The 18,728-nt window shown below is 46.1% G+C and overlaps 1 protein-coding gene across 2 annotated transcripts in view; it reads left to right on the top strand.

Moving 5' to 3' along the window:
• Positions 1-9,662: 9,662 nt before the first annotated feature.
• Positions 9,663-18,728, top strand: part of UBE2L3 (ubiquitin conjugating enzyme E2 L3) — a 94,220-nt gene continuing 85,154 nt past the window's right edge. Inside the window, exon 1 of one of the 2 annotated variants that reach the window (XM_077160273.1) lies at positions 9,663-9,772. In XM_077160273.1, coding sequence (XP_077016388.1) covers positions 9,746-9,772 — 27 coding nt within the window. In that variant the 5' untranslated portion in view covers positions 9,663-9,745. The remainder of the gene's footprint in view (positions 9,773-18,728) is intronic. The other variant, XM_077160274.1, reaches the window with a different exon arrangement.

The following is an 18,728-nucleotide window of genomic DNA, read 5'->3' as shown; positions in this document are numbered from 1 at the left end:
TCAGCAATCATATTCATTTGTTAAACCCTATGTTCTCTGTATAACTCCACCATCACCTTTGATCTTTCTTTCCCACTCTTAAGGGGTATTTGGGCTATGGCCATCCTAACTTTTCCTGTTGGAAGGGACTGTCACTAATATGGGGTAGGGGGATGGAACCAGCTGATGTTCTGGAGAGGCTGGGCCCTATGAATTTCAGTACTTATCTGGTCCAGGGACCCATCTGGAGGTTGTAGGTTTCTGGAAAGTTACCCTACTGCATGGAACCTTTGTAGAATCTTATATATTGCCCTAGGTGTTCTTTAGGATTGGCTGGAATGGTTTTGGTTGGAGTTTGACAAGATATGATAGGTTGGAATGTCTAACTGAAGCTTGCACAAGAGTGACCTCCAGAGTAGCCTCTCAAATTTCCCAGGCTGCCAGGGACACTTTCACCCCTGAACGTCATGTCCCATGTAGGGGGGAAGGCCATGATTTCACTTGCAGAGTTGGGCTTAGATACAGTGACACCACATCTGAGCAACAAAAGAGGTCCTCCAGAAGTAACTCTTAGGCACACTTATAGGTAGGCTAAGCTTCTCCACTATCTACATAAGCTTCACAGGAGCAAGCCTCAAGATCAAGGGCTTGTATCAGCCACATGTTTTTAAGTTTCATGACATTGCAGCATTTCTCAGAACTTCATTTCTTTTTATGGCAGGATAAAGCTACATTTGGTGGCTGTACCACCTTTGGCTTATCCATTTACCTGTTTACGGGCAGTTGGGTATTTTCCACCTTTAGGCTACAGTGAATAATGCTGCTCTGAATGTTGGTGTATGCATAGCTATTTGAGAATCTGTTTTCACTGAACATACCTAGGAGTGGAATTTCTGGGGCATATGGTAACTCTATATTTCACTGTAATTAAATATATATATTTATTTTTAATTGTGGTGAAATATACATAGCATCAATGTCATCTTAATCAAATTTTAAGTGGACAATTTATTGACGTGAAGTATGTTGGCGATGCTGTGTAACTTTCACCACTCTCTATTTCGGACTATTTTTATCATCCCAAAGAGAAAACTATACTCATTGAAGGATAGCTCCCCATTTCCTGCCACCCCCCCATCCCCGGTAACCACTGTTTTGCTTTCTGTCTCTGAATTTGCTTACTGTAAGTTCTTCAAATGAAAGAAATCATACAACATTTGTATTTTTGTGTCTGTTCATTTCACTCAAAATAATGTCTTCAAGGTTCGTTCATATTGCAGCACGAGCGAGCACTTCCATTCTTTTTATAGCTGAATATTATTCTGTTGCATGAATGAACCACGTTTTGTTGATCCACTCATGTGTTAATGGACACTTGGGTTGCTTCCACCTCCTGGCTCTTGTGAATGATGCTGCGATAAAAATTGATGCACAAGTATCTGTTCAAGTGCTTTCAGTTCTTTGGGGCATATACCTAGTAGTGAAATTACTGGGTCATATGATAACTCTGTGTTTAACATTCTGGGGAAACACAAACATTTTCCACAACAGCTGCAGCATTTTACATTCCCACCAATGATGAACGAGGGTTCCTTTTTTTCTCTGCATCCTCAACAACACATGTTAATTTCACTTTTTAAAAATAATAGCCATCCTAGTGGGTGTGAATGGATTTCACATAATTTCAGTTTGCACTTCTTTAGTGGCTAATGATGTTGAGCATCTTTTCATATCCTTATTGGGCATTTGAATATCTTCTTTGGAGAATGTCTACTCAGATCCTTGGACCATTTCTTTTTTTTTTTAACTTTGATTTATTTATTTATTTATTTATTTTTATTTTTACTTTTATTTATTTATTTATTTATTTTTAACATATGATCATTCCATTCTACATATATAATCAGTAATTCACAATATCATCACATAATTGCATGTTCATCATCATGATCATTTCTTAGAACATTTGCATCAATTCAGAAAAAGAAATAAAAAGACAACAGAAAAAGAAATAAAACGATAACAGAGAAAAAAAAAGATTATACACACCATACCCCTTACCCCTCGCTTTCATTTATCACTGGCATTTCAAACTAAATTTATTTTAACATTTGTTCCCCCTATTATTTATTTTTATTCCATATGTTCTACTCATCTGTTGACATGGTAGATAAAAGGAGCATCAGACACAAGGTTTTCACAATCACACAGTCACATTGTGAAAGCTATATCATTATTCAGTCATCATCAAGAAACATAGCTACTGGAACACAGCTCTACATTTTCAGGCAGTTCCCTCCAGCCTCCACTACATCTTGAATAACAAGGTGATATCCACTTAATGTGTAAGAATAACCTCCAGGATAACCTCTCGACTCTGTTTGGAATCTCGCAGCGATTGACACTTTGTTTCATTTCACTCTTCCCCCTTTTGGTCCAGAAGCTTGGCCCATTTCTTAATTGTGTAATTGTCCTTTTGTTGCTGAGTTGTAGGAGTTCTTTATATGTTGTGGATATTCAAGTTCATTGATCCTTTCTTCAGCCTGTTCAAATCTGCTGTTAAAGCCATCTAGTGAGTTTTTTGTTTCAATTACTGTACTTTGCAGCTTCAGAGTTTCTGTTGGTTCATTTCTATAACTTCTATGTATTTTGTTCAGGGAACATCTTCCTAATTTTCTTTTGTTCTTTGTATAAGTATTCCTTTAGCCTATTGAACTATCTAAGACAATTGCTTTAAAGTCATTGACTACTACTTCCAACGTATGAGCGTCCTCAGGGATGGTTTCTGGCAAATTATTTTCTTCCTGTGAATGGCTCATACTTTCCTATTTCTTCATATGTTTTGTAATTTTGTTGTTGTTGTTGTTGAGAACTGGACATTCTGAGTATCATCTTGTTACAACTCCAAAAATCTAGTACTCGCACTACCCTGAGATTGCTAGGTTGGTTTTATTGATGTGGGCTGTAGCCATCATTTGGTGACTTTTCCAAACTATTTTTTGCTTCCAATGGGCAATGGAAAGACAGAATAGAGAAAATATTGGTACTGACTCTTTAAGACTTCTCTGCTGCTTTTCCCTGGGGGCAGAGAGTGTTTGCGGGGATGGCCGCCCTTTAAGTATGATTCCTCCAGCGATCTGGTGTAGCTGATAAAAAGCAATGATCAGCGATCAGACCACATACTCCCAAATTATGGAGGACCAGATTCTTATAGTCTCCACTACTGACCACCACATGGCTAGGGCATGGGGGGTAGCCATTGCTTGGAGGGTGAAATTCACTCATACTTACTGCAACTTACCAGTGTCTGCATCCACCTCTTCCCTGGATGCTGCACAGTGTTCCACTAGACTCCAGAATTCCCAAACAGTTGACGCAGACAGTTCCTGCTAGTTCAATAGTTGTTTTGGTGGAGGGACAGATTCCTGGAGCTTCCTGCCCCGCCATCCTCCCATAGGACTCCCTACGTTGAACTTTTTGATGATCCACAATATTGCTTTCCACAATGGATGGCAGGGGAGAATGCTTTATCAAATATTTGTCCAGTGCCCCTTTTTTGGCAGGGCAGGGCCAGAAGCTCCGGGAAGTTTCAGTGGGGTTTGCTGAAGATGGGGAAAAGGGAGGGAGGGAAGAGAATGTTCGAGTTTGCTAGCTGCCAGAATGCAATATACCAGAGATGGAACAGCTTTTTTTTTAATTTTATTTTTTTTTAATATCAAAAAACAGAAAACAAACACAAACATTCTTATTTTGGTCATTCCGTTCTACATATATAATCAGTAATTCACAATATCATCACATAGTTTCATATTCATCATCATGATCATTTCTTGGAACATTTGCATCTATTCAGAAAAAGAAATAAAACAAAAACAGAAAGAAAAATTATACATACCATACCCCTTACCCCTCCCCTTCATTGATCACTAGCATTTCAAACTAAATTTAACATTTGTTAAATTTGTTCCCCCTATTATTCATCTTTATTCCATATATTCTACTCATCTGTTGACAAGGTAGATGAAAGGAGCACCAGACACAAGGTTTTCACAATCACATAGTCACGTTGTGAAAGCTATATCATTATTCAATCATCGTCCATAAACTGGAACACAGCTCTACACTTTCAGGCACTTCCCTCCAGCCTCTCCATTACATCTTGAATAACAAGATGATATCTACTTAATGGGTAAGAATAACCTCCAGGATAACCTCCCGACTCTGTTTGGAAACTCTCAGCCATTGACACTTTGTCTCATTTCACTCTTTTTTTTTTTAAACATGGGCAGGCATCAGGAATCGAACCCAGGTCTCCGGTATGGCAGGCGAGAACTCTGCCACTGAGCCACCGTTGCCCTGTCTCATTTCACTCTTTTCCCCTTTTGGTCAAGAAGGTTTTCTCAATCCCTTGATGCTGAGTCTCAGCTCATTCTAGGATTTCTGTCCCATGTTGCCAGGAAGGTCCATATTCCTGGGCATAGAAATGGAACAGCTTTTTAAAAGGGGGATTTAATCAGTGCAAGTTTACAGTTCTAAGGCCATGAAAATGTCTCAATTAAATCAAGTCTATAGAAATGTCCAAATTAAAGCACCAGCAAGTGGTTACCATCACTCAAGAAAGGCCGATGACATTCAGGGTTTCTCTTCCAACTGGAAAGGCACATGGTGAACATGGCGACGTCTGCTAGCTTCCTCTTCAGGCTTCTTCTTTCACGAAGCTCCACCGGGGACCATCTCCTTCTTCATCTCCAAAGGTCTCTGGCTAGTGTACTCTGTGGTTCTCTCATCATTCTGCCATGGTTCTGTGGCTCTCTCCTCATTCTCAAGAGGCACTCTCTCCAGCATTTTTCCTCTTTTACAGGATTCCAATAAACTAAGCAAGACCCATGTAGAATGGATGGAATCACATCTCCATCTAATCAAGTTTAATACCCACAATTGATCAAGTCACTCTCCGTGGAGATAACCTAATCAAGTTTCCAACTATAGTGCTGAGTAAGAATTAGAAGAAACTGGTGCTCTCACAAGACTGATTAGGATTAAAACATGGCTTTTCCAGGGTACATAAATCCTTTCAAACCAGCACAGAGAGGGAGGAAGGGAAAGATAGAAGGGAAGGAAGTAGGGAGGGTGTGTGGGAGAAAAGGAGGGCAGGAGGGAGGATTCCTCCAGGTGAGCTGAGATTCCCAGATCATGGCCAGGCCCTCACAGTTCAAGAGTAGGCTTGGGCTTGAACCTCTAACCAGCTGGGTGGATAGAAATTGGTTGACTTCTTAAGCCTCAGTTTCTCCCTCTGTGAACGGGGATAATACAGGACCTTAGAGGGTGCGCGGGAGTCCAGGGAGAATAAGTGCTTTGTACATCATGTTGATGAGCACACAGTAGATTTTCACGTCAGCCCAGCAAGTGTGGAACATCCTTAAGGAAAGAGGTGTGTTGGGGAGTGGATGAAAGAGAAGCCTTAGGCAGTGGGCAAGGTGGGGGAGGGAGGCAGGAGCCCTGGTCATGGGTAGGGAGGATATGGGAGGTAAGGCTTTGGGTCAGGTGAGGGAGGGCGAAGTACAGCCTCACCTGCATGCCACAGGTTGGGGTCTCAGCTCTTGTGCCCAGTTCTTCCCAGCTGGGTAAGGCGGGGCAAGGCACTTCTGCTTTCTAAGCCTCAGTTTCATCACCTGGCAGATGGAACTGAGGACACTCGTGTCTTAGCACTTGTCTGCAGTCCCCTTGAGCTTGGCGGTGGGTGTAAAAGGTTCAAGGTCCAGGGCAGAACCTACAAGCAGCCCTTAGTGAGTGTCAGTACCCACCCTTCCTTGCCTTAGCAGAGGCCATTTCTTTTTCCTGCAATGTCCATTGCCTGCTGCCTGTCCCCTGACCCAGTATCCATCAGATCCCCTCCTCTGATTTCCCCACAACTCACCAAAACCTCACCACCTTCTGCCATATTCCTTGGTGCCCCGTGCCCACTCCCCAGACGCTGTGCACCTCCCTTCCTGAACCCAGACTGAAGCCAAGCATGTGAGCTCCTGGACCTTGTGTCTATGGAAAGAAGGAGTGGCATGAATGTGATAAATGGGAGCAGAAGGGAGTCCTGGAGGAGGAGGAGGAAGAGGCCCTGCTGATGGGGAGACTCAGAGAGGTGGCCTGGAGAGGTCAGGGCTGAATGAATAGGGCCTGCCTGAGCAGGGGCAAACTGATGGGACCAGAAGCCAGGGCTGCTAAAAGGAGCAAGGAAGGTTTGATCCTGCTCAGGGTTCGTTGGGATTCTTGAATGTGCACATTCATGACTTTTGATAAATTTGGGAAGTTTTCAGCCAATATTTTTTTTAATATTCCTTCTGCCCCTTTCTCTTTCTCGTCTCGTTCTGGGACTCCCATAATGTATCTATTGGATACACTTAATCGTGTCCCACAGGTTTCTTGAGCTCTGTATGCTTTTTGAATTCTTTTTTCCTTTCTGTTCCCCAGCCCCAAATCATTTAAATAGTCTCATCTTTAAAGTTGACTGATTCTTTCTTTTGCCAGCTCCAATCTGCTGTTGAACTTCTTCTGGGAATTTTTCATTTCATTTATTGTGGTCTTCGACTCCAGTTGTTCTGTTTGGTTCCTTCTTAAAATGTCTGTCTCTTTCTTGAGATTCTCATGTTGTTCATTCATTATTTTCCTAGTTTCCTTTAGTTCTTTCTCTGTGTTTCCTTTACGTCTTTGAACATATAGAGGGTTGTTTAAAATTCTGTCCAGTATGTTCAAAGTCTGATCTTCTCAGTTGATGGTTTCTGGATTTTTATTTTATTCCTTTGGATTGGCAGTCATTTCTTGTTTCTTTTGTGCATCTTGCAATCTTTTACTGCACTCTGTGCATTTTAATATTTTAAGTGTTAACTGTGGGATTTAGTCCGTGAGCTGTCTGTTCCTTACATTTGTATCCTGCTAGTCATGTGACAGAGATTACCTTGAATACCAGGAGCTAACAAAACCAAACAAACCAATGAAAAATCAGCTTTCATGGTCTTTGCAAATTAGTCTTATATTGGTCAGTGACCTTCAGAGTGTAGCCTTCCTAATTCAGTTTGCTAAAACTGTCGGAAGGCAATATACAAGAAATGGGTTGGCTTTTTCAATGGGGTTTTATTAGGTTGCAAATTTACAATTCTAAAGCCATGAAAATGTCCAAATTAAGGCATCAAGAAAGAGATATGTTCTTGGAGGAAAGGCTGCTGGCATCTGGGTTTCCTGCATCCACTGGAAAAGCACATGGCAATGGCTGCTGGTTCTAGTTTCAAAGGCTGTTTCCAAATGTCTCTGGTTGTTTCTCATCTTCTCTGAGCTCTCTAAGTTTCATTGGTCTTTTATCCTCTCATAATGGACTCCAGCAAGAGGATTAAGACATTGAATGGGCAGGATCACATCTCCATGGAAACACTGTAATCAAAAGTTTCCACCCACAGTAGGTCTGCACCTATAAAAATGGAATAAAAGAACATAGTCTTTCCTGGGGTACATAGCAGATTCAAACAAGCACATTCTATCAAGAATATTACCCCAAAGTGTGCCCAGGTGGTTCAGCGGGAGAATGGTCATCTACCACCATGTGGGAGACCTGGGTTTGATTTCTGGCCCATGCACACATACTGCTCCCCTGAAAAAAAAAATCAGTCCAAAGTGAATGTGAAGTGTAGGCTCCTCTTTTCTCAACCTCATCTTGTCCTGAGCTTGTGCTTGTTCATGAGTTTAGTCATTCCCCAGTTCACAGGAATTCAAATACCCCTTCTACTCACCTATGAAAAAGAATTTCTCCTCCTCCTGGGTGATCTAATTCTGGGGGTCGGGTGGGGTGGAGGAGGGGGATAATTTCCTTTCTACTTCAGAACCACTGTTGTTTTTTTAAAAAATTGATTCTTTATGATACATGTTCAATGCTAAAAATGTGGAACATATGGAAGCCGTTGCTTGTGAAGTCATTTGCGTCCTCTAACTGCAGAGATGGACCATCCAGTTGGGGTTGATCCATGGTATGACTTGAAGCAGGGAATCCTTCGCCCCAGGCTGCTTTGATTGAATTGCTTCTTACATTTACACTCTGGCTGTCTGCAAGCTGCTTCTGTCTACAGGCATGTTCTGGGAGGGAGAGCCAGAGTTGAGTTTTCTAGTACAATTCTTTCAGGCTACCAACCAACAGCCTGAGACATACAGGGGTTAATCTGCTCCCTCTGGGATAGGGACAATGGGAGTACAGGCTGGCTCCATACGTGATCAAGGATGAGTGGCAGAGGGCCCAGTTAGGGCACCCGGAACTTCTCCTACCATTTTTCTTTTTAATTAATTTATTTTTAATTGTGGTAAAATACACATAAAATAATTTTAACCATTTTTAAATGAGCAATTATTTGACATTAAGTACACTGACAATATTTTATAACTTTACTATTTCCAGACTGTTTTCATCATCCTAAAACAAAACTCATACTCATTTAGCAGTAACTCCCCATTATGCCCCCTCCCCCACCCCGTAGCCACTATTCTACTTTACGAATTTGCATGTTCTAAATTTTTCATATAAGAGAAATCATACAATATTCATCCATTTGTGTCTGGCTTATTTCAAGGTTCGTGCGTGCTACAGAATGTACCAGTACTTAATTTCTTTTTATGGCTGTCTAATATCCCACTATACGGATGGGCCACATTTCGTTTATTCATACTTGGGTCCCTTCTACCTTTTCTGTATTGCGACTAATTCTGCTATGAACGCCAGTGTGCAAATATTTGTTCCAGTCTCTGCTATGGATTCTTTGGGGAATATACCTGGGAGAGGACTTGCTAGATCATATGGTCCTCTACTGTTTTAAAAGTTGCATTTTCTTGATTAGGCACTCACCCAGTTACTGCAACCCTTTAACTGTTTTCCAGAGTTTTGAGGAACATGGTGCTGCCAGTTTTTTCAAAGAATTGGTGTGAAGCATCTCAATATTCGCCATCTTGGTCAACGGGAAGCTCAAGCAGTGACAGTTTTAGAAGCAAGGGGCCTTAACAGCCAGGCAGTTCCTCTACGGGTATGGGTCTATCTCCCTTGGGCTGGTTTAACAATGACACTCCGCCCCTCAGAGCCTCAGTTGTCCACCTGCCAAGTAGACATGTGGGAGCCATCTTGTGGGGTGGTACTGGAGATGAGGAAAGATGCTGCAGCCAGGTCTATTTCCAGCTTAGCACTTCAAGGTGTGCTTCCCCAACTGGCTTGGAACTTCTCAGGGCAGGGGCCTCCTTTCCATTTGACGTTTTCCATAGAGAGAAGCAGTGCCTAATGCAGCCATGTTCTTTATCTAACGGAGACCCCGTGTTAGCTATTATTCATCTGGATTATTTGCTCAGTGAGGCGTTCCTGACTTCCCAATGGAAAGTAGATTCCTGCAGTCACCCAGCTTTATTTTTTTCCCTGTGCCTATTCATAGCTGGAATAATATTAGTGATTCAATTATTATATGCAGCCAATATTTATTGCGCACCTACTATGCGCCAGATGCCGTTTGTGATTGCCACCAGATTGCAAGCTCCAAACAGCAAGAAATTTCTCTATCCTGCTGTCCCTAGCTCTGCGCTCAGCACACAGTAGGCGCTTCGCCAATGCGCACGCGCCTCTCTCTCTCTCTCTCTCTCTCTCTCTCTCTCTCTCTCTCTCAGCCCGCCCCTCCCCCGCTCCAGGAAGTGCGGGGGCCTTAGCGGCCCGGCCCGCCGCGATGCATTCTGGGGAAGCAGGAGCACCAGACCCAAGATGGCGGCCAGCAGGAGGCTGATGAAGGTAAAAGCCATTCTCCGGCGCCGGCTGGGCGGGGGGGCGGCGTCTCGGGCCCGGAGCTTCCGCGGCGGCCCAGGACGTCTCGGGCCGCCCCCGGCCGGCCTTCCGCCCGCCGTGGCCCCGCCGACCCCCAGCCCCGGGCCGCGCGCCGGCCGAGGGAGCTAACGGGGCTGCCTAGGCCGCAGCCTGGGCGGGAGCGCCAGGCCGCGCCGGGAGCCGCCGGCGGCCGCGGAGCCCGGCCTGGGGAGTCCAAGCCGCTTCCGGAGCCCGGAGCCCGGAGCCCGGAGCCCGGAGCCCGGCCGCGACCCGAGCGAAAGGCGACGTGGGTGTGAGGGTCTGGGCCTGAGGCTCCAAACCGGGCGCTCGCGGGGCAGGCCCGAGCCCCGGATCTCCGACTGGGAAGCCCGCGCAGCGGGGCCGCCTCGGTCCTGGGCCGCAGCGCGCCGGGTTAGGAGCCCCGCTCGGCCGGGCCGAAGCTCGGGAGGCCGGGAGGCCCGGCTGGGGAAGGAAAGAGGAGGGCGGGCGATGAAAGTTAGGTCGGTTTGTTGGTGGGTCGTTTGAAAACGCGCTGGGTCCTAACAAACTGTCGCCTTGTGACTGCAGAGTCACACACCGGGCAAGTTCCAGCTCTGCTCTTAAGAAAGCGTGGGGTCGGCCCTTTCCCCAGCTCCTCTCTTGTTCGCCACTTGGTCATCCCGATCCCGAGGTGTTGGAAGCAGAGTGCCATTTCCTGGGGATGATGGGGGTGGTGGGGTGGGCGTGGGCGTTGATCGACTTCAGTCGTTCAAAGCGGGCCAAAGTTTATAAGAAATAACTCGGTACTTTGGTTCCTCAGTGCGGCGGGGTGTCACTTCACTAATTGGCCCCCTTGGCGAGGAAACACAGATGCTAAATTGGCTTATTTCTTTCGCGGTTGGATTTGCTGGCATCCACAGGAGCGAGTCTACCACGTTTGTGAGTCGGCGACAGGGTAACGTTGCCCGGTTGCACCGGGCCGGAAGTGAAAAAAAAATAAGGTCCAGGAGCTGGTTTCCTGAGGGGAGCTGAAGAGCTGGAGTTTATCCTGGGCAAAGAATCGCTTGGTAGAACTAGACATTGAATTTGGAGTCGTAGCCCTGTGCCCTGCCTCGCAGGGAATACTTCTTTCCTTTTGTTCACAGAGGGCTAGGGAGGACATTTAACTTGATAAAGTTGGAGTGGAAATGGGCACAAAAGAACAAGTCAGTTCAACCCAGGCCTCTCCTCCTCTTTTCTCTATTGTTAGTGAACTAACTGGCTCCTGTTCACCCAAATTGAAGGACCGTGATCATTGACTTCCTTTCCCTCCTCTGCTCCCGGAATGCAGTCAGCCATTCTGTCTCATGGAAAGATTTCTTGAGTACATACTCGCCTTTCTTTCTTACTGAAATTACTTGACTCCATAAATTCTTCTCTCATGTGCCCTCCCAAGCGTGCTCCCTCCTGGAGTTCCCTTCGTGGACACGAGATCCTTTTCTAAAACAAATATTTAATTCTTTTACTAAGCTTTATAAACCTCTATGGTTTTACTGTCTGCAGCATTTAATCCTAACTTCTGACTTGGTGTGCAGGATGCCTGGCTGAAAGCAGTTTGTTCAGCCGCACCTCCTGCCTCTTGGTTTCCTGCTGCCCTTGCATCTAATTCAGTAGCTACCATGTTTTCGAGCTTTGACTCTGCAACTCTGGGCTTCATGTACATGATCACTTTTACGTTTACTCTTTACTGTGAAGTAGATGAGAAAGTAGAATACAGAGAGATTCGATGGGTTGCCCTAGGTCACCTAGGCAGAGAGGGCCGTGCTGTGTCTCAGTTCTGCCTGACACCCAAACCCCATGTCTCCCACTCATTTGCTGTGCCATCTCCCTTTTCATCTGCTTTCACTCTGCTTAAAAATGGCTACTGTCCCCTTACCTGTTCTCCCTTCAGAGTCCTGGCTTCAGTGCCAGCTACTCTGAGCCCTTCCCCTCCACCCCTGGTCAGAATGTGACTGTTTCCTTCTTTGTGTGACCACAGCACTTTCTTGATGTTTCTCTTTGAGCTGCTATGATAAGCTATGTTGCAATCAGTTCTCCCCAGTAGGTTCTGAGTTCCTCATCAGTGGGAACCTTGATCTAATTCATCCTGGTATCCCCTAGTCTAGTCCAGTTGACCCAGTTGGGGTCTCCAGGATCTTAGCGGTCTCCGAGAGAAGTTTCATGGCTTTGAGTTAATTTTTGTGTTACCAAAAAATTGGAGCTCAGGAAAAAAATGCATAACATGAATTGAGTTCTTAGTAGGTGCTAGTCTCATTTACATAAATTCTTTCTAATCTTTTAAATAGTGAAAGTTAGTATATAATATATTGCCATCTTCATTTTACCAAGAAGAAAATTGTGAGACCTCAGTGGGATAGGAGGTTTGCCTAAGGTGGAGTAGTACAGCGGTGGGCAGAGATAAGGGCAGAGATAAGCCACTAGGGCTCCCTGGCTCTAAACCCCAAGTTCCATGTCCCCTCTCATGCTGCCTCCATTTCTTACTCCAGGGCCACCTGGGTGAGGGCGTTATTGCATTTTTTTTGTTCAAAATACTTGCATTCCAGAAGTTGGGACTATTTTAGCCCCTGTAATGATATTCTTTGTAAGTGTTCTCCATCGAGTTGCGGTTGGGGATTCTAAGGCCTTTTAAATCATGCTGGTCATTGGCTCTGAGAGTCAGTGTGTAAGCCTATTTAGTTAGGGGGAAAAAAAAGAAAATTTATTAATGCAGGTTGATTAACAGAGTCTTTCAATACATGAGACAGAAATTTTTTAAAAAGAGATTTTTGATTGTGAGAAGTTGGAACTCAGTGCTTGGAACAATGCCTTAGACAGAGCAAGCAAGCAGATGTTGAATGAACAAGTGAATTACAGCTTAAAGCACTTTCGATTTCCTAAAAATCTTTTCCAGGCCACTTTGAAGCAAGGATTTCTTTGTAACAATGGACTGTCTGCAGATATTATAAAATACATTATTAAAAGTAGAGTGATTTGCATGTATCAGGTTGAGAAGTTATTTTACACAAAGTATGATAAAAAGTTCTAATTTAGAAAGCATTTGCCAAAAAAGATTAACCGTTTTCAGAGCTCCCCCTCTTTTTTTTAAAGAAATTACAATGTTGATAAAATATTAAGCACATTTGAATTTGGAAGCAGTGATTTCAGCATTCCTTAGTGGCTGCAGCCTCTTTGTAGCCATTGCATCAATCAGGAAGAGAAATAGCTACAAAAATGAAGCCTGTAGGTTCACCCAGGGGAAATTGTTTCCAGTCTGATCTTTTCCATTTAGTATTCTTAACAGCACACCTTTTCACTCAAAGCCCTCCAATTGAGTATCTTCCCAGAGGGGCTTTTCCCATGGAGGAAATTTGTGAAATGAATTGGGAAGGGACATTTTATTAGTTATTATAGTGTAACTGGGATTAGGAACCCAGGTTTGTAGCAACATTTTAACACTATCGAATTAATGATTGTTCAAAATGCCAAATTGTGCCCTTTCTTCCTGTTCATAATAGCCTGTGAGTGAGTAGGAGTTGTTGCTAAATAACTGATCATTCCTTGACATTTATTGTACTACGCAGTGAACTGGTTTACTCTTTGAGTACACGTTTATGTTCTAGGGGGTTGAGTAGTTAACGGGATAAAATGAGCGTGTCGAGTGTGCGTGTGTGTGTCAGGAAGTGAGGAAGGTCACAGAGGCTGTTACAATAGTGAGTGTACCTGGCCTGACTCCACTGGACCTGGGCGTTACTGCATTTTTTTTGTCCTAAATACTTGCATTCCAGTAAGTTGGGGCTATTTTAGCCCCTGTGATGATATTCTTTGTAAGTGTTTCTCCATTAAAAGAATTGGGACAGGTTCTGGGAAAAGTTTATTCGATTATTGCATCATTTGGGACCTTTTATTAAGGTATATACTAGAACAAAAACACCTGTTTCAGAGAACTGGATCTTTCTTATCTTGTTACAACTCTCTAAATTAAGACACTATTGATTTAGCATTTTATTATACCAGTACTGACAGACAGTATTCACATTCTACTGGAAAATATCATTAAACATTCAGGAGATAGTTCTGTTTTCTTTGCTATAACAGTAACTTAGGAATGAAAACTTAGAGAACCACAGAGGCATCCCCCTAACTCTTATATTCCATGGCCATTAGATGCTCCCTTTGAATGGTTCCTAGACCTTTAGACATCTAACTTTAAGCCTGTCCTTCATGCCCTCTCTTCTCTTCTTGCCTTGCATTACTTGTTAGTGGTCCACTTGGGTACTCAGTTTCCCAGAGACAACCTGGGGAGCCCCCTCGACTGTTCTTCCCACATCTAGCCCTTTGCAGGTTCTGCTGAATGCTGCCTTTGGTTTGTTCTCCATCCCTACTGCTACCTCTTCAGTTCAGGCCACCTAGAGACCTGCATCTGTTCCTCAGTGGCTCTTTGTCCTGCCCACCAGATAGTCTGTCCTCTGTCCCATGTGATTCTGAACCATCAGAGATGTATGTGGAGCTTTAAAAAACTGCACATGTCCAGGCCCTGCCCTCAGAGATTGGAATAGAATTCAGCAGATCAGGAATGAGGCTGGGACTGTGTATTTAAGCCTCGGCTCGAGGGATATCTCCTCTGGGCCTTGCCCTTGAGCTCGGCGTGCACTTTGACAGAGAAATCCCTGTCTGTCCACTGTGTGTCAGATGTCTCCCAAGCGGATAATGGGGTCCAGGGGAAGGAGAGGCCCCTCTGACACCGAGGAGTAGGTGGGACTCAGTCTGAACTTTAAAAGAATGAGCAGGATTTGAGTAAGAGGCTGAGTCTCTTCATCCCCCCATGGCTGTGGGTAGCAGCCTCCTTGGTCACAGGGCCTGAGGATCCATGGGGACAGTCTGCCTGTTCCCCTCGTCCCGTCCTCCCCCCCCCCCCCCGCCCCTGTGTGACTGCTTATGTCTGACCTTGTGCTGGCCCCTTCTGGAGGTGCTTCCCAGAGCGCTGGGGAATTGGCCTGGTTTTACCCCGACTGCTTTGGCATGTCCAGCATACCTTACTCCAGGACTAGGAGCTCTCCCTCTGCAAGGCCTGCCCTGGCAGGGCTGCGTTGGGTGGCCAGCGGCTGGAGGCACACTCTTGCCAACAAGGAGCACCACGGAGGGCGGCAGAGAGCTGCCTTAGTTGGTTGTTTGTGGGTCAGCTTTTTCCCTCCACTGTAGCAGCCAGGAGAAGAGGCGGGCCACCCACTGGGGAGGGCTCTGCCTGTGTGTGCTGCCACCCACAGGCTCCACTCACCTCATCTCTGTTCATTGACTCAGAACCAGAGCCATCTGGAGGGAGAACATAGCATGATGGTTGAGAGTTCAGGTCCTGGAGTGTGAATCCAAATGGGTCCCCACTTCATAGCTGTGTGATCTGGGAGGTTCCTTCACCTCTGTGCTTTACTTCATCTGCACGTGAGAGCTAACAGTCAATATCACTCCTAGAAGAGCATATATCATGTAGTAAGCGCAGAATATGTGCAGATGTCATGGGGAGTGAGCCAAACCCATGCAGGGAAGTGGGGAGAGCAGCGTGGCAGGAAGGCAGGGTTAGGAGATGGTGCTGGAAAGTGGGCTGGGCCAGAGGAGGGCCTCCCTGACTGCATCACTGAGGCAGAGTCCGTTCTCTTCATGGTGGCAATGTCTTGCCTCTAGAAATGGCACCTCTTCTGTAGGGCTAGGGTAAAGATTTACTAAGCAAAGTTTCTCTGCCTAAAAAGTTTTACTTTTTCCAACGTTTAAAAGCTCTTGAACTTAACATTTGGCTTCCTGGTATCTCAGACTCTCTGTGCTTTCCCTCCCTGCACTCTGTCATTGTGGTGTCCGAAGTCAAGCACAGGCTCTGGGAGGAGCACCCATGTTTCTCCGCTCGGGAAGGGGTAGGGGTCGCAGGGTTTGAAGGAAACTCCTGAGTAACTAGTTGCTGTCCCAGAAATAGTGCTGCTGATTCTCCTTCAGCCTCGAGGAGATGGCTAAGAAATGTTGCTCCTGGTGGCTGTTCACGTCCTTCTCCTGGCTCTCGCATAGTCTCTTTAGAATTCCAGGGCTGCACACAGTCTGGGAGAGCAGACCCCAGGGCCTCCTGGGAGAGCAGATCCCCAGGCCTCCTGGGAGAGCAGGCTCCAGGGCCTCCTGGGAGAGCAGATCCCAGGGCTTCCTGGGAGAGCAGATCCCAGGGCCTCCATGTGCAGCCCAGGCAGCAGGGACTTGGAGGGCATCTCCCCCGGCTAGCACTGCAACCAGGCCCACTGCCCAGTTCTCCCTGCACTCCGGGCCTGACCCTGACTTTTAGGTGGTGGTTTGGAGGTTTTAGGGAGGGGCAGCATGGAGAGTAAGAGGATTTGTTGGGGTTTTGTTTGTACTGTGTTTTAACAGATCTGAGTCTGGGTTGATAATTTTCTGTCCCTCATTAGTTTGCCACATTTCCTTCTGTCTTCCCCCCAGCATAGTTCAGCAGAGGGGTAAAGTGCTGTGCTGTCACCCGCAAGCCCAGCAGGCACAGCTGCAACCGAACAGTTGCTCGTGGCAGAGCCAGCGGCCATAGTGGTGCTCCCCAGCCTTCTGAGTGGGACACTCCCTCTGTCACGGGAGGGGGGAAGGTATGACTTGAAAGTTGGACAGCCTCAGAGCCCTTACTGAGGTGGTGTGTGGAAGTCCGCTCCATACCAGCCTGTGCCCCAGGAAGAAAACTCAGCACCCGACTAGCCAATACAAGCCTGTAGAACACGCCTCAGAGTCTAAATTTCAGCAGTTATACATCAAAATATCAAAATGTCCAGGTTTCAACAAAAGATTACAAAATGTACAAAGAAACAGGAAGCCATGGTCCAGAAGAAGAAGATTAAAGCAGTAGAAAACAATGAGAGGAGGACCAGGCTTAGGACATACCAAAGACTTTTTTTTTTTAATGTCCTAAATATGTTTAAAGAGCAAAAGGAAAACATGGGCAAAGAACTAAAAGAAATCGGGAAAATAATAGATGAACACAAAGAGAAGATCAACAGAGAGAAGGAAATTATGAAAAGGAACTCGAAAGAGCTTAGGACCACAGTAATAGGAATTAAAAATTCCCTAGAGGGGTTCACCGGCAGACTGGAGCTGGCAGAACTTGAGTGAATTTAAGGCTATGACAGCTGAAGTCACCCCGTCTGAGCAGCAGAGAAAAGAATGAGTGAAGAACAGGGAGCAAAGCCTGAGGACCCCGTGGGACACCATTGAGCAGGAGTGCCAGAAGGAGAAGAGAGAAAGGGACAGAGAGAAAAGAAAAGTGAAAGAAGAAATAATGACTGGAAACCTCTCAAATTTAACGAAAGACATGAATATACATGTCCAAGATGCTCATTGAACTCGAAATAGTATAAACCCCAATAGACCCACAGCACGCCAGATTATAACCAGATTGGTGAATACCAAAGATGATGGAAACTCAGCGCATGAAACCTAAGCTGGCAGAAGGCTCGCCTGAAGTCTTAAAGTAAGCAGTGTGCCTGCTCATTCGTCCTGTGTAGAACTGTGTTGGGTGCTGGCGTGGACAGTCTTCAAGAGCCTCAAGGAGCTCTTGGTCTTGGGAAGGGGGACGGATGCTGGTCGTTGGACTCGCAGTGGTGATGTAGGTCAAGAATGCCAGGCAGACCCCTGTCCTGATGCTACGAGACACACTCCAGGTGTGCAGGGCCCGAGTGTGACTGGGTAAAGCTGCGGCCAGAGCCCGCTCAGCCTGGCCCTCGGCCCTAGATCCCGCAGGCTCTTCTGGCACGAGCCGAGTGTTTGTCCTCTTAGAATGGCCTCCTCAGCAGCGTGGTGGAGTCATGTCGCAGTAGGGCAGCAGCAAGCAGCACACACTTCTTGATTTCTGCATTTGAGTTGTCCATCTCATCACCTGATTTCTAAAAAGAGGATAGTGAAACTGCTTCACAGAGTTCTCAGAATAGCTCAGCGTAGTTAGCTGTGACAGTAACTGAATGTAAGGCAGCGTGTGTGTGACTGCCCCGTGGAAGGAGCGATGTGTGGGGGTGGCACCTGCCCGCCCTGCTCGGTGGTGATTGAAACAGAGCCTCACTTGCTTTCTGCAGCCTACCGTTTAGATCTGTCGCATGCTGAGGTACATAAAAGTCACAGCTTAGCGTCATTGCCACCTGCTGTACATACTTGTGCCCACTGGGAGAGTTTGCCTTTCTGTTATAATTTAGTCACTTCTCAGTCACGTAAAAGCAGGGAATGGCCGGTGTCCTGCCAGTTGTGTAGCTGGTATCTGAGAGCTCAGCTTTCTTTTCCTGTGCCACATACTGGCCTCTCACTTCTCTCAAATGTCTGGCTACATCTCCGGCAGACTTTGTTTTGCTGTGGCACTGTGGGACAGAGAGCCTAGGACCGTGTGTTTCTGCCAAGCACCTAGTGGCGAGCTGCGCAGGGAGGGGTGGCAGGCGCTGTGTGTGTCTGTGCTTTCATCCCTCTGAGCATTGGGAGTGCTGACCCAAGGCCAGCGACACGGTCCCGGGGCCCTGTGTGGGAAACGGAAGCCCTTCTCTGCCTGCTCCCCGTGTAAGGGTTGGCCACACTGACCTGCAGCTTTGTGCAGCCCAGATGTGTGTGGAAGAGCGATGCTGGTGCTGGCGCTGGTCCTGGTCCCACCATCTTACAAGGCCTCCCCGGTCCTCTGCATGACTCTCTGTGAAAGGGCACTGATAGGCCAGGTTTCCTCAGCTCAGAGGGTACTCTGAGGTGCAGGTCACACCCGGGGTGTCCTTCATTGAAAATGTAGAATGTTCCCGAACTCAACAACTTTTTGTTATGCCATGACTACTTCTCCCCTTCCATCTCTCTGTTTCTGTCTTCACTGGAATTTTGAAATGCTGACACCCTGCAGTGAGTCCCCCAGAGGCGGGGGGTGTGGTGGTCATGTGCC

This window comes from Tamandua tetradactyla, chromosome 5 (genome assembly GCF_023851605.1).
Source record: "Tamandua tetradactyla isolate mTamTet1 chromosome 5, mTamTet1.pri, whole genome shotgun sequence".
Lineage (NCBI taxonomy): Eukaryota > Metazoa > Chordata > Mammalia > Pilosa > Myrmecophagidae > Tamandua > Tamandua tetradactyla.
The sequence above is the reverse complement of the archived record's forward strand: the minus strand, read 5'-3'. Positions and strand labels throughout refer to the sequence as shown.